The following is a 15,226-nucleotide window of genomic DNA, read 5'->3' on the forward strand; positions in this document are numbered from 1 at the left end:
GGCATATGATTTCTTGTGGGAAGCAAATAACTCCTAGCTCCCTGAGCCTCAGAAGAGGATGTGCCACGTGTCTGCTTCTGTGCGGCAGAGTGAGGGGTGAAAGGAGGCACCGAGTGAAAAGGCTGGTGTGTTTGGAGTAACAGATGCTGAAACTAGAAAGACTCTTCAGGATTATCTGCTCTCATCCCTTCATGTTTCAAATAAGGAGCCCCATTCTCCCTGGGCTGGGCTCCTGGCTGCCACCCTATTGACCCCCGTGAGGAGCACCACCCATCTGACCCATGTAAGTGCCAGGGCCTCACTGAGCCACATTTATTAGTGTATGGAGTGGCCAACCCCTCCCCCGCACCCCACCCCCCGCCACACTTCCTCTTCTCTTCTGTTCTACAGATCGGCCAGCTGGGCCGGCAACACCAGTCTGCTCCGGACAAGTCCCGCCAGCCCTCTCAGCACTCTTGCCCGCGTGCCTGGAGCTTCTGGATCCTGTGGCCAGAAAGAGATAGTAAAGCCTCAGGATGTAGATGCAATGGGAGGGAGGAGGCACACCGGAGCTCTAGTTAGCAGGTGAGTGAAGCAGAACTTTGTGTCCCCTCTGCGTCCCCACAGGGAGGAGAGGAGGCTGGCGGCTGGATCTGGACTTCCTGGGTGCCTGGCTATGCCCTCATTTAATAGCAGCAATTCCCTCTTCAGCATCTAAGAAGGAGGTGGGACTCCACCCAGCATAGAACACCCAGTTCACGGAGAAGGAAGAGAAATGCTCAGTGAAACGCTCAAGAGCTGGAAAGACAGGGTATTACTCTTTAAAATTGGTAGTATAAGGTTCTAAAAGGAATCTGAAGATCAAGTACTATTTTTTTTTAATGTGGAAAAATACAGGGGACCACAGAGTCAAGTGCAGTAAAGTTAGAAACATCAGCTGATTTTCAAATATACCACAGTCGTGGGCTGCATTTAACTTATAAATATTAAATGACCCTGATCAGAACCGAAGTGTGGCTTCTTCAAAAATGCTTCCTTTCCACCATTTAGTGAAGCTGGTTGTAAACCACCGAACCACAGGACTCTGAAGCTGGAAAGGACCGCAGCTTTCATCCGATCTGACCAACGTTTGAGAACGATCTTAAAAAGCAATCTCCGAAAGACACGAATCGTAAATCACACACATCCCGGTGAGCAGGAAACGGGGTTCAGAGTACACGGGAGAGGAACTGGTAGCTTTAAATAGGCATTGCAGAAAGGACCGCTGGACTCGGCTTTTACTTTGATGACATAAACCCACACCCCTAGTCTTGCAAAGTACTTCTAAAAACCTCTGACCCCTAAACATTCTGAAGCGGCAAGTTCTAAAGCAGCCTAACTTCTATTTCCCAAGGATATCTGCAACCCACTCTGTCCTGCTCCCTGGGCACAGGGATGAAAGCACCTGCAGCGTGCACCGAGTCGGCGCAAAACCTCCGGGAAGAGCAAAGGTGGGCCGTTCCCAACATTCTCGTTGGCCCGGGCCTGGGTGATATTTGGGCATATCCTGCTCCCCATGACTTATCACCCATACCTGTTCCAGGGCAGTGGGGCATCTAAGAGAAGTAACAGGCACCGCCAATGTGCTCAAGAGGATTATGAGCCATCGGGGCAAACAGGCATTAGATAACCTAGTGTGACACAGGATCAGGGGCTGAAGAAAGGCTTCGTGGAGACAGAAACAGCTGAGCGAGACTTAACTGATGAGTAGGAACTGAAACAGCAGAGAGGCGAGTACTCCACTCCTGCAGCCTTGCAAACACCTGCATTGTATGATGTTAAAAAAAATGATGCTTAGCCTGGCCAGTGTGGCTCAATGATTGAGTGTTGACACATGAACCAGGAGGTCACGGTTCCATTCCTGGTCAGGGCACATGCCCAGAATGCGGACTCGATCCCCAGTAGGGGGTGTGCAGGAGGCAGCCGATTAATAATTCCCTCTCATCATTGATGTTTCTGTCTCTCTTTCCCTTCCTCTCTCTGAAATTAATAAAAAACATATTTTTAAAAAATGATGCCTAGAAAAATGCATATGTGTTATCTTTGCCACTGACAGAAACTTTTGCAACAGTGAAGAACAACAAATCTAACTCCTAATCAAATGATACCATGCTCACCACTTCATTCACTCCGGCATGTGGCCTTGTGCGCAAGAATTCACACCAGCAATACTTAGACTTTGCTGTGTATATATGTGTATGTATGTGGGGGGGGGGGGAGCAGGGGCTGGTGGACAGAAAGGCCTAGAGCAGCCACCAGACCAGCTATTTCCCTCCTTAGTTAAAGAAAACATATTTTAAAGATGAACTTCAATACTGAGAGAAATTGTGTGGGTTGTGCTTTTACCCCAAATACTTTGCATTTGTGCTTAATGTCTGTCCCCCTTGGCCCCTGTGACATGCAAGTCTGGCCAGACACGTCTATTTACTTCTATTCTGTTACTTCTATTCTGAATGACTTCCAAGTGGCAGGCTGGACGGGGGCTCACCTGTGGAGTGACCTGAGGGCGGGAAGGAAGCTGAGGTCCTGGAGAAAAGCACCCAGGACGGCTCTGGCTCCGAGGAATTTCCCTTCCTGGAGAGTGAGGCCTCTTCTCCCATCTCCAACGCAGGACGAGAGGACTGGCTCAACACTGAAGTGGCCACAGGGGTCTGCACAGTCACTGCTTTGGGGAGCCCCTTCTCCCTCACTGGGGAACCCCAGGAGGGTCTGCTCTCTGGATGAGAAGGGGCACTTCTTTCTTCTGACCCTGGGCTGCTGGCTGGCAGGGGAAGCCTTCCCAAGGCTGAAAGCAAACAGAACAATGAATGTCCCACCAGCAGACCCCCAGTCGGAACCTGGTCCCCCTGACTCCAGGTTCCCTTCAACCCACCTCCCTCCCCAGACCGCTTATACCTGCCTGCCAGGTGACTCCTCCCCAAACTCACTTTAATCCTGTCACTGTCTGGATCAGAAACCTTCAGGAACTCTGGTCACTATAGCAAATCTTAACTGCAACCTTTTCAAGTCCTCCACGATTGTCCCTAACCCCTTCCACACAACCTCCTACCCACTGCTCCTCTCCTCTGTGACTCACGCCTCCCCCCAGGGAGGCTGCTGGCCTTGCAGCCCCACAAAGAGCCCACGCTTCTCTCCTCTGTAGCGTCCCTCAGGTGGTCCAGGCGCCCACCCCTCAGCTCCTCTGGCATCTCGCTCAGATACACAGACGGGCTCAGATCCCAGCTCTGACTGTTAGCTGTCGGACCTACACCCTTTGGATGGACTGACTTCTCTGAGCTTCAGTTTCCAAATTCCTACGCGGAGGATAATGTGAGGACTGAGACCAGACACACTGTGTGTCGCAGGGACTTAATCAGCGCTCATTTTCTGGCTTCCCTTCCTCAATCAAATCTTGTTCATCCAGCCCCGGCCCCTTCTTGAAATCCTTTGCTAAAAACAGCAAACCACCAGCTGTGCAGACTGGAGCAGGAACATCCATTTGAGCCACGTCAACACACACACACACACACACACACACACCACCACACATGGCGCCTCTCATACTTGCAGCGTGTGGCGGGGTCACTGGGCGCCGTTTGCATTCAGACGGGCGCTGAATGTAGGCTCTATGGGACTGGACAGGCCTCTCAGCAAATCGGCACCCTGGTCTGGTTGATACTTCTAACGCGGTTCACCTCGGCGTGCCACAGGTCCAGCCCAAGTCACAGGGCTGGTGCCCACCCAGGACCCCGCGATGGTGCCCAGGCTCAGGGAGGGAGAGAGGAGACTGGCAGAAATGGTTTTCTAGGGCTCGACCTACATGAAGCCGGTGTCGTCAGCACAGACTCACCTGAGGTGCTGCTCCGGGAAGTCAGAGCCGTTGCTCTCGCGGGCCCAGCAGGGGCGGTGGGCACCTTTGTTCTCCTCCAGGAGGGGTTTGTTCCTCCAGCAGCTGCTGTTTGAGCGTGTGGAGTGAAGTTTTCTGGAGCATCTGAAGGAGTGTGGCTCTGGTCGGGGGTCTGAACCTTCAGCCCCTCCGTGGAGGCCAATGTGGAAAAGTCCACTGGATTCTGATCGAAGGTGATGTTTGCTGCGTGGGGCTCAGTGCTGCCTTCTGGCCAGTGGTTCCTTACAGCAGCTGAAACAAACAGAAAAGGGGTCGGTGAGAACCCGCTGGCTTCTGGAAAGAGAAAGGAACCTTCAGAAACCACGAGCAGCTTTGTCCGTAAGAAGTGGATTCAAGGATATTTTCACTTCTCTCCCCCGCTCCAGCCCCCTCAGTCATTATTCTTACAATCAATCCAGTGGGAGAAATTAGGAAGCACCAATAGTGTATCGGACTAAATTTTACAGCACGTGGAATGAATGATGGAAACTGAGAGAGACCCACGTGGGGCTCAGGGAAGAGGACCGGAACCTCTGGCAGCTGGGCAGGCTCATGGAGGGGCAGGGGACGCAGGTCAGGTGTGAGCAGAGGGAAGGCAGGTCTTCATCAGCACAAGGCTGTGAACTGGGCCTTCTCGATGGGAGCGGGGAAAAGCTGGCAGCCCTTAATCCTACACCTATGCCGGAGGTGGGACATGCATCGTTCTGGGAAAACGTGAGGATTTGGCCATTTTACCAAAACCTTAGTAATGTACATGGGTTTGATGCAGTAACATCACAGGAATGGAGGAAGAAAGAAAGGAGAGAGAAAGAGAGAGAGAGAGAGAGAGAGAGACTATAGCAGATCAATTAAGCCAGTTGCAGTATATCCATATGAAAAGATACATGAGGTCATTAAAAACTATGTTATAAAATAAAGATATTCTACAGGTATCATTGAGTTAAAACAACAGGCTTCAGAAAAACAGAATTTAGAGTATGATCTCGTTTTGTTAAAATTAATAATAAAGGGAATCGTGTGTGTGTATGTGCCAATCACTAATGTACACGCTTTATATGCACTTGTTCATGTAATCCTTGCACTTATGGGAGGTAGGTGCTCTTTTTCCCCCCACTTTGCCCAAGTCACCAGGAATCCAACTTGAAGCCCAAGCCCTCAGCTCTTGGCTGTGCTCAGCTGGAAGGGAAAGTGCCGAAGAGGAGGAGTGTCAGGGCCAATGCTCCTGTTCTCACTTACTTCCAGTTCAGAGGTGCTGAGGAAATGCTGCCTATGAGGATGGACTATTACTTGACGTCTATAAACTAGGAATGTATATTAGAAAACACTTTAAGTGGTCATTTACTTCCACATCACCCAAAATGATCACAAAGAGGACATTGGTTAGAAATGCTGTGAGGATGAAGTTAAAGTTGAGGGTAAAATTGGGCACTGAGAAAATCGTCTTGTAGTGTCAAGGTCATGCATCAAGGCAGAGAGGTCAGAGTCAGGGCAGGTGGGTGGACACCCAAGTCCAACCCGAGAAGGCATATCACAGATGTCACTTTAAATTTTCTAGTGGCCACATTTAAAAAGTGAAAAGAGATAGGTGGAATTAATTCGAATAAATATTTTATTTAACCTGACATCCAAAATAGTACCATCGCAATATCTAATTGATATAAAAATTATTTTTTTTAATTAAATCTTTATTGTTCAGATTATTACATTTGTTCCTCTTTTTTCCCCCCATAACTCCCCTCCTTCCAGCTCCCACCCCACCCTCCACCCTCACTCCCCACCCACTGTGTTCATCCATAGGTGCATGATTTTTGTCCAGTCACTTCCCGCATCTCCCACACCCCTTTTTCCCCCAAGAATAGTCAGTCTATTCCCTTTCTATGTCCCTGATTCTATTATAATCACCAGTTCATTCTGTACATCAGGTTATTTATTCACTTGATTCTTAGATTCATTTGTTGATAGATGCATGTTTGTTGTTCATAATTTGTATCTTTACCTTTTTCTTCTTCTTCCTCTTCTTAAAGGATACCTTTCAGCATTTCATATAATACTGGTTTGGCGGTGATGAACTCCTTTAGCTTTTCCTTATCTGTGAAGCTCTTTATCTGACCTTCAATTCTGAATGATAGCTTTGCTGGATAAAGTAATCTTGGTTGTAGGTTCTTGGTATTCAGCACTTTGAATATTTCTTGCCATTCCCTTCTGGCCTGCAAAGTTTCTGTTGAGAAATCAGCTGACAGTCGTATGGGTATTCCCTTGTAGGTAATTGAGCCTCTTTCTCTTGCTGCTTTTAAGATTTTCTCTTTGTCTTTTGCTCTTGGCATTTTAATGATGATGTGTCTTGGTGTGGTCCTCTTTGGATTCCTTTTGTTTGGGGTTCTCTGCGCTTCTTGGACCTGTAAGTCCATTTCTTTCACCAGGTGGGGGAAGTTTTCTGCCATTATTTCTTGAAATAGGTTTTCAATATCTTGCTGTCTCTCATCTTCTGGCACTCCAATGACTCTGATATTAGACCGCTTAAAGCTGTCCCAGAGGCTCCTTACACTATCTTCACACTTTCGGATTCTTTTTTCATTTTGCTTTTCCAATTGGGTGTTTTTTGTCGAATCTTTGGTTTGATTATTGTACTCCTCTGGTCTGCTATTGGGTATAATATTCTTTATTTCAGTCCGTGTATGCTTACTTTCTAATTTCTTTATCGTAGCATCGAGGGTCTCATTAGTTTTCGTGAGGCTCTGCACAAATTTATGGCAAGCCCTCAAAATTGCGATTCTTAGCTCCATATCCTCCATTTCTGTCATGTTTTTTTGTCTCCGCATCTTTTATGCTTTCTTGGTGCACCCCCTTGTGGTCTCTGTGCGCAGTCTTGTTCTAGCCAAGCCTTAATTGTTGTAGTTAACACTAGAGGGATTTGACCCCCAGGCCGACTGGCTATAGGAATCAGCTGTATGGAAAACGTCTGCCTTCTGGGGAGGCGCTAATCCAGCCTTTGCCTGAGGCGATCGGCAAATGGCTGTGCGAAGGCTTTGGGCGGGGCGGGATCAACAGGGCGGGCGGAGGGAGCAGTTATGGCCACGCTCAGTCCCGTTCCCAGAGGCTCTGCTTCTCAGAACCCCGGCAGCCGCTGCAAACCTCGGAGAGAAAGCTGCCCTCAGGTTCCAACTGATGCCGGATAATCCCGCTTCTCCCGTTTGAGTCTGGGTCCCTAGAGACTCGCCCGGATCTGGAGCCCAGAGTCTGAGACTCACTCCCGACAGAAAACGACAACCGCGCCCTCAGCCACCAGCCCGCTTTCGCGCGCACCTCGGTACCTTTGTATTTTCCACACTGCACCGCCTCTGAGCCTCGATTTGCTGTTCTCTTTCCTTCTAGTTGTAGAGTCTCTCTTCAGCCAGCCTTCCTGTGGTTCTGGGTGATGTCCGTTCAGTCTTTTAGTTGTATTTTTGAAATGGTTGTTTGCGGCAGCGGTCTCCGGTGTTTACCTACGCCGCCATCTTGGTCGACTCCCTGATATAAAAATTATTGATGCCCTGGCCGGCTTGGCTCAGTGGATAGAGCGTCAGCCTGTGGACTGAAGGGTCCTGAGTTCGATGCCGGCCAAGGGCACATGCCTGGGTTGCGGGATCAATCCCCAGTAGGGGGGCGTGCAGGAGGCATCCGATCAATGATTCTCTCTCACCATTGATGTTTCTATCTCTCTCTCCTTCTCCCTTCCTCTCTGAAATCAATAAAGAAATAAATTTAAAAAAATTATTGAGATATCTGCATTTTTTGTATTAAACCTTTAAAACCCAGTGAGTATTTTATGAGCCGTGCTTTAAGAGCTCAATAGCTACCACAGTGGACAGTGCAATTCTAGATCGATTGTTCTCAACATTTCCCCACTCTGGACTACGCCTACCAGGAGCAGTGGGGTTGGAAGGGTGGTGATTATGAAAACTTCCATAAGAGATTCTGACAAACTTTCCTAAGGGAATCATTTCCTCCCCCAATCCCTTGAGATTACTGTGTTCATGCTTCCTATTCTGTTTCCTGTAAGTGAAAATTAACAGAAGCTTCCTGAAGAGGGGGGGAAGTTGTCCGGGCATCTGTACTCCTCTGGGGCCCAGCCCCCTACAGGGAAGGCACAAACTCACTCAGAAATGGGATGTGGAGGGATGTTTCCGGGGGCAGCTGCAAAGTCCCTAAATTGAACTTGAGACTCGGATTGTGAAGAGCAGTGACCCATATGACATGTTCCCTTCGTTCTTCCTGTCTGAGCTGCTGAGGCAAGCTGGCCTCCCAAGAGGAGGTGAAAGGGTTTGAGGATGCTTTCTCCATCCTCTTGGTAAATGAGAGACATTATTCTCAAAAGCCAAAAAAAAAAAAAGTGATTACAGGAAGATAGAAGGGACTCAAAACCCATGCCCCAAAGCTGGCAAGCCATGAGCAAAGATAAGGAAATGAATTTAGCTCCACTATTCCCTGAGATGAATATGAGGCTTATGTAGCTGGGCCTCCAAGGAGGCAGCAATGCCCCCTTCTTTAGGGATAAGGAGTGGAAGTCCCAGACCCCAGTCAAGTCAAGGAATCCCACTGCAGTCTTCAAAAGGAAAAGAATAGCCACAGGAAACAGGACATGGCTAGCACTGAACCACACTCTCTCCCTGAAAGAAGAAAAAAAATGCACACTATAAACAAAACTAAAAGGTAGACAGACAACCGTCCTGAGATATCCCAAATAACCTTGCCACTAAATACAAAATGCTAAATAAAATATTTTTTTTAAATGTATCTAAATGTATTGTTGCATGGACAAGAAGTAAAGAATTTAATCGTCTGAGGCCAAAAATGAAGCAAGAACTGAAATTCAGGAGGGGGCGGGGGGATAAGCTAACTCTGAAGCTGGCAGCTTCCCTGAGGCACCTGCTCACCATTCATGACCTTGAAATTCTGTTCTGAGAGCTACGAGGATGCAAGAGATAGAAGACAAAACTCTCAAGGAGGGAGTTTGAGAGGACACTGCTGTAGGAAGCTGGAACCAGAGCTATACCTGGGTGTCAGGCAAACAGAAACCAACCTGTCCTCCAGGAGGAAGACAGCAAGGTGCTTCCATCTTGATCTTAGGTAAAAGGAAAATAGATCTCAGCTGAGAATGTGTAACCATGAAGCTGGCCCTCATGTGCAAACGCAGCACAAACTCAATATATCTATGTCGGGTACAACTCAAGCCAAATGCGCTTAAAAGTGGTCTTGAACACACACACACACACACACTAGGGGGAAAGAGTGGTTCTGATATATAGTGCCTTCAGGTACCTGGCAGAAACACATGTGAATGTTCTCTAAATGAATATGGCCACTATCCAATTTCATCATTTACTGAAAAATTCTAAGGAATAAGGGATCACAGTAAATAAATTTAAAAAATCACAAAATATACAAGGGAAAAGGTATCCATGGACACAAGTCAGCAAACTGGACAAGCAAAGACTTCAAATACTGGAATTATCAGACAAAAAAAATATAAGTATATAAAACTACATGAAAATAACTAAGAAATTGAAAATGAGAGAAAAACATGATAAATAATGTCTTTTTTAAAAGCCTAAGTGGAAATTCTAGAAATGAAATAATATAATAATTAAAATTAGGAAATGCAACATGGATTAAATATGGGCGAAAAGAAAATTAAGAATTACAAGACAAACAGCAAGAGAATGCCCAGATGAACATAAAAAGACAGACAATATGAAAACCAGGTGAAGATACAAAAGGAAGATAAATTGAGAAAGTCCCACATATATCTAACTGGGATTCTAGGAGAAGAGAAATCAAGGAGAAATGGCAATATTCCACATGGTAATGGCTGAGAATTTTATAGAATTAATAAAAAGTATGAATCCTCAGAGTAAGGAAGCCCAACAAACCTTAGAGACCTAAATAAAAAAAGAAATATAAACCCCTGTCATAGTAAAACTGCAGAAAATCACAGAAAAAAAAATGGGTCTTAAAAACTCTCACATTAAAAAAATGACAAGCCATCTATAGAAGATGACAGTCTAACTGCTGACTTTTCAACAGCAGCCATGGAAGCCAAAAGACATTGGATAAATAGTTTCAATGTGCTGAGAGAGGAAAATTAGAATTGAATACTCGGCAAAACTATCTTTGAAAAACATCTTGAAGACTGTGTTTCAAAATAGAAACATTTCAGTCAAATTTGAGTTTATCAACCACAGCCACTAAAAGGAAATTATGGAGAATTTATTTCAAGCAGAAGAAAAATAATCCTGGATGAAAGCTATGAGATGCAAGAAGAAATAATGAGCAAAGAAAATGGTAAATATGTACATAAATATAAAGAAATAATGTATTTATAAAACAATTTCTCACTGTGGAATTAACAAAATAAGACAGAGCAAATCCTAGATAACAACAGCACATAAATTGGGAGGGTACAATCAAAATCACATTGTAGGAGAAAGGTAACTTTAAATCGTGTCAACAATGCATTTTGAAGTTCTTCAAATTGAATTGTAAGGAATAGAAATAGAATATGTCACTTCTGAATGGTATAGCTTGAAGTGATATAAAATTTCCATTGAGAGAAATCTATGACTATTGCCTAAAACAAAACAAAAAATCCATAAATAGCAACAGAGGCATGTTATTTACAGATCTGGATGTAATTATTAAGAGAATCAGTTAAAAGGGTTGAAAATGGTTGATTCTAGGAAGCAGAAAATGATGACAGTGGGAGTGGGCAGGGTTTCTATAACAGCTTCATAAATACATATTTGATTTTTATACTATGTATAAGTTGGATAAAAATAAAAGTAACATTTTATAAAAGTTGAGTAACAAAACGGGGTAAATGTCTGCAGTACATGCTAAAAGTTTAGCATTCTTAATCCATGAAGAACTCTTTCACATCCCCAAGTGTACATCTCATAGACAAAGAACATGAATGCATGACTCACAAAAGAAAACAAGTGGAGAAGAAAAATATATGAAAATATTGTTGAAAAGAAATAAAATAATACAAACTAGAAAAGACATTTTTAAATGTTTATACATCTTCTTTTCCTATCAAATTGGCAAAGGTTTTAAAAAATTATACCTTATGTCATTGCAGGTATAGAGAAATTGGACAAGTGGGTACTTGAAATACCGGGGGGACCACTTAGAAAGTATATGATTACCAACCACTATGCTGTGCACCTGAAAACGGGCACGTGTGTATGATGTTGGTAAGAATGTCATGTGAGCACACTCTTTCTCGGAAGAAATTTTGTAATCCATCGCAAAAGCTTTAAACACGGGCCTATATTTTGACCCAGGGATTCCGTTTCTGGAAATTAATTCCAACCAAATCATCAAAGAAGTACACAAAGTTTCAGGCATAAGAAGATTTATGACAGCATTGTTTACAAAAGTGAAAATTGGAAATAACCTTGTATGCCTGCAATAGGGAGTTGGTTAACTTCAGTATGAGAAAATAAAATGTTAAAGAACGGACCAAAATATATTATTAATAGTTTTAATATGTATTATGCTCACCCTCTATTATTAAGTAAAAACGTAAGTTACAAAATAGAATGAGCCATATGATCCCGTTTTATGAAAAACAGATTGTTTAAAGCCTGGCAGGAGTGGCCCGGTGGTGTGGAGTGGCCGTCCTGTGCACCTAAAGGTTGCCGGTTCTATTCTCGGTCAGGGGTGTGGGTTTGACCCTGGAAGGCAACCGACCGCTGTTTCTCTCTTGCACTGATATTTTTCTCTCGCTCCCTCCATCCCTCCCTCTATTTAGGCATGTCCTTGGGTGAGGATTAAAAACAAACAAACACCACATCTTTTTAAAAAATGCATCTCCTAAGAAAAAGAACAAAAAAAAGTTGGTATCTTGGTATCTCCAGCTCCAGAAGCCACCTTGTAATGAGCTTATCTTTGGTCCCCAGACCTGCCCCCTAAGGGAGGTGAAGCCTGTAGACTTAAATATAAAACTGGTTCATGCAACCTGCTAATTAATATGTGGGTTTGGGCTCCAGTGCCATTTCTGAAATGTAAGCATGTGAGTGGCCTGTGACTGTTCACCCGAAGGACGGATGGTTTTACTGATGTCTGGATCAGTCAGCCTCTGGATGCTTAACTTCTCTCAGCACCAGCAGTGGCCTGAGCTGGAGGCCTGATCCAGGAGAGGCGCCAGGGACCACCTCCCCAGAGCACAGACAAGACGTCACCCCGGTGAGTGCTGCCCCTTCCAGGTCCTGCTGACCTCAGAGACCTGCTGGTTTGAGACGCCACCTCCACCCTCTTCCCCAGGTCACGGGGGCCACAGCTGCCTAAACTGGTGAGAAACGCTTACCTTTTTGTCCTTTATCTGGGAACCTTTCTCTTTCTTCCCCCAGGAACACAGGAAGCAACGTGAAAAAGTCGCTTGCTTTACCCGTGTACCTTGTGAATCTGTGTTCCCTATGCGAACACCCTCTCATCTAGCAGGAAAAGAGCCTGCCTCCGGCTCCATGCCTGCATCTAGACCAGTGGTTCTCAACCTTGACTGCACATTAGCATCACCTGGGAATCTTTTTAAAATCCTGATTTCTGGGCCTCATCCTCCGGAAATTCTGTTTCTTTGTTACTAATGTTGTGGCCCCACCCCATAACAAAGAAACAGAATTTCCGGAGGATGGGGTCCAGAAATCAGGATTTTAAAAAGATTCCCAGGTGATTCTAATGTGCAGCCAAGGTTGAGAACCACTGATCTAGACTTTCATTTCTTAGTAAGACAGGCAGTGGTAACACAGACTGTGGCGAAAGTCAGGTTATCTGGATGAGATTTCTGGCTCTCCCTCTTACAGGCCCATGACCTTAGACAAGATACATGATTTCTCTGGGCCTTGGCTTCTTCATCTGTAAAATGTGGACAGTAAGAGTACTACCTCCCTGGGCTATAACAGTACACGCGAGAGCTCCGAACAGTATCCGGGACATAGTGAGTGCTACACACACCACAGCTGCTCCGTGGATTGAGGTCTATCAACTTTTAACAAACAGATGTGGGGATGGCTTTGGCAGGCACTGCCACCCAGTCATGGCTCAGTCTCCCAATCCTTCTCCAGGCAGCAGATCAGAGCTGGTCCCAGAGGTGGAGGCCCCACGCCCTCATGAAAGTGAGGCGCGCATTCTGATGAAAGGACGGAGGCTGGCTGAGCAGCTGCTGGGTGCTGCCTGGCTCCAGCTCTGCTCCATGGCACCCTCCTGGCAGGTGCAGGGAGACCTTGGGGCGCAGGGTGAGCGCCTCTGGCATGACTGGCCCCTGATGTCACTGGCCCGGAGTTCCAAAGAGCAGTAATCTGCTGCCCCACTGAACTCAGGATGTCCCTCCACCTCGTCGATCGCCCTTGAACTATGCCCCCGACAAGGGATTAACAAAGCAGCTGGGGCAGGCGGCACCCAACCCACCCTCTGGCACTCAAGGTCTCAGTTGACTGTGAACACCCCAGTGCTTTGCACCATTCCATGCTGTATGTCGGGGAGAACGATGGGTCAGATGCTACAATATTTATTCAAGTCAAAGGACAGATCCTTTCAGAAGCCCTGAGTGGCTTAGGGCTAGTGTAGCTGAATCTGGTTTGTGGCTCCCTGTTCAGCACAGGTCTGAACCCCGAGTGGGAGAGTAATTCAGAGAAAAGTGGACAGGACTGAACGGGGACCCTCACAGCAGGGAGAGGTCTCAGGGAGAAGAGCAATGAATGTCCTGGAGAAGTGATGCTCAGACTGCAGAGCCTGGGCCAGACGGGGAGTGAAAAGAAGAGCTGTGCCCACCTGACACTGAGGGGAGATGCTGGGATGGAGGGGCACCCGAGGCTCCGCAGAAGCTGGCCTGGCACTCCTCACCGCTGACACCCCTCTATCCTGACGGTCAGAGACAACTGCTTAAATCCCCCCACATCCTGTGGTAACCTAACCACACCCACCAGCCTCATATTGGAGGTTAGATGTCCAATTTCCCAGGTAGCTTCTGAGCTGGAAATACCATCCTTTCCTCTCTACTCAGCCCCCTGGGTCAGGCGATCACTTTCCCTTGAACCATGATTGGAGATTAAGTTAACAAGGCAGTTTTATTGCTTGGCCCGCTCCGCCCCTGCCCCCCACCGCCCCCCTCCCCCGCCTCCCCCGCCCCCCTCCCCCAGAGTTGACAATTTCCACTTCTGTAGAGTCTTAATGTTCTGAAACATCTGTTTGTGAACCAACATCGTCAGGGACACTAGCACGGCCTGGGAGTAGGATTTCCTAATTAGCAGCTGCTACAGAGTCAACTCCTCGTCACCCACCCACCCCACGAATGGGGGTTTTTCAACTTGCATTGTTTCTGAGCAGTGGAGTGGGCGTGGACGGGAGTGCGCTGTGTCATCCAAAGAGGCAATTTCCTCCCGGAGGGCTGGCCGGGCGCCCCCACGCCGCTTCAGCGGGCAGTGTGTCAAGTGCTGCCAGCCAGTCTCGGGTTTCTGGGGCACAGAGTGGAAGCACCAGCCCTCTCTGTTCGTTTCCCTCTTGAGATTCAGATTTCACTAAGTGCTAAGTGTTTTCGCGTGTGTTATCTCAGTTAATGCCCATGTCAGCCGGTCAAGCGGGAATCCTGGGGAAACGGAGGAGCAGGCTGATTAGGTGATTATTCAAGGCCACTCGCTCAACCGCAGAGACTCACTCTGAACCCAGGTGCCGTTCTATCCCTCCCCGATGATCAGGGCCAAAAACGCCGCAGTGGCTTCAACTTCAGCCTTAAACCCAACGGCATGGCGCGCGCGGCCTTGTGTCTCCCTGAGAGGAAGGGGACGGTGAGCATCCCAGGGGCTTTGGACTCAGACAGACTTGGTAGACAACAGCTGCACGGTATTAGCTGGAAGAATGCACAAGAGGACTTTTAAATCAGCTTCCATGTCAGGGAGGAATCTCATGGGCAATGAAAAGGAGGATCATAGAAAGAGCAGAGGCAGAATGGAGAACAGGTTTGAGGGACAAGAAAAGCCTCTTTTTGGAATGTGACGTTTGGGGGGTGAGGTTGGAACTCCCAAGGGGAAAGGTCTGACAGGCAGTTAATATTGGGGACAATGGATTAGAAGGAAGGACAAGGAGATGGCATATGAAGGGTCAAGGACTGGATTAAAGGGAAACTTGAATCTGGAGGGAGAAGAGCCCATGAAAGAGACACAGATGATGAGGGGAGGGGAGGACAGAATTAAAAGCAGGGGCCAGGAAGGTGGCAGGTGCTGGGATGCAGCAGAGAGAGGCCATGGACACCAGGACTGCAAAAAGAAGCTTTACGGAGAACAAAATGATGCTCCTATTCTCAGAGACCGA

General features: G+C 46.8%; 1 protein-coding gene across 1 annotated transcript in view; it reads right to left on the reverse strand.

Annotated features, from left to right (window-relative positions):
• HEG1 (heart development protein with EGF like domains 1) overlaps positions 1-15,226 on the reverse strand; it is an 89,143-nt gene that overhangs the window by 56,357 nt on the left and 17,560 nt on the right. Inside the window, exons 2-3 of the mRNA XM_070406398.1 lie at positions 3,848-4,135; positions 2,507-2,803 (exon numbers count right to left, since the gene is read on the reverse strand). Of these exons, the coding sequence (XP_070262499.1) occupies positions 2,507-2,803; positions 3,848-4,135 (585 nt within the window). The remainder of the gene's footprint in view (positions 1-2,506; positions 2,804-3,847; positions 4,136-15,226) is intronic.

This window comes from Myotis yumanensis, unplaced genomic scaffold (assembly GCF_028538775.1).
Source record: "Myotis yumanensis isolate MYYU_CA2020_CCGP unplaced genomic scaffold, mMyoYum1.0.hap1 SCAF_2, whole genome shotgun sequence".
NCBI lineage: Eukaryota > Metazoa > Chordata > Mammalia > Chiroptera > Vespertilionidae > Myotis > Myotis yumanensis.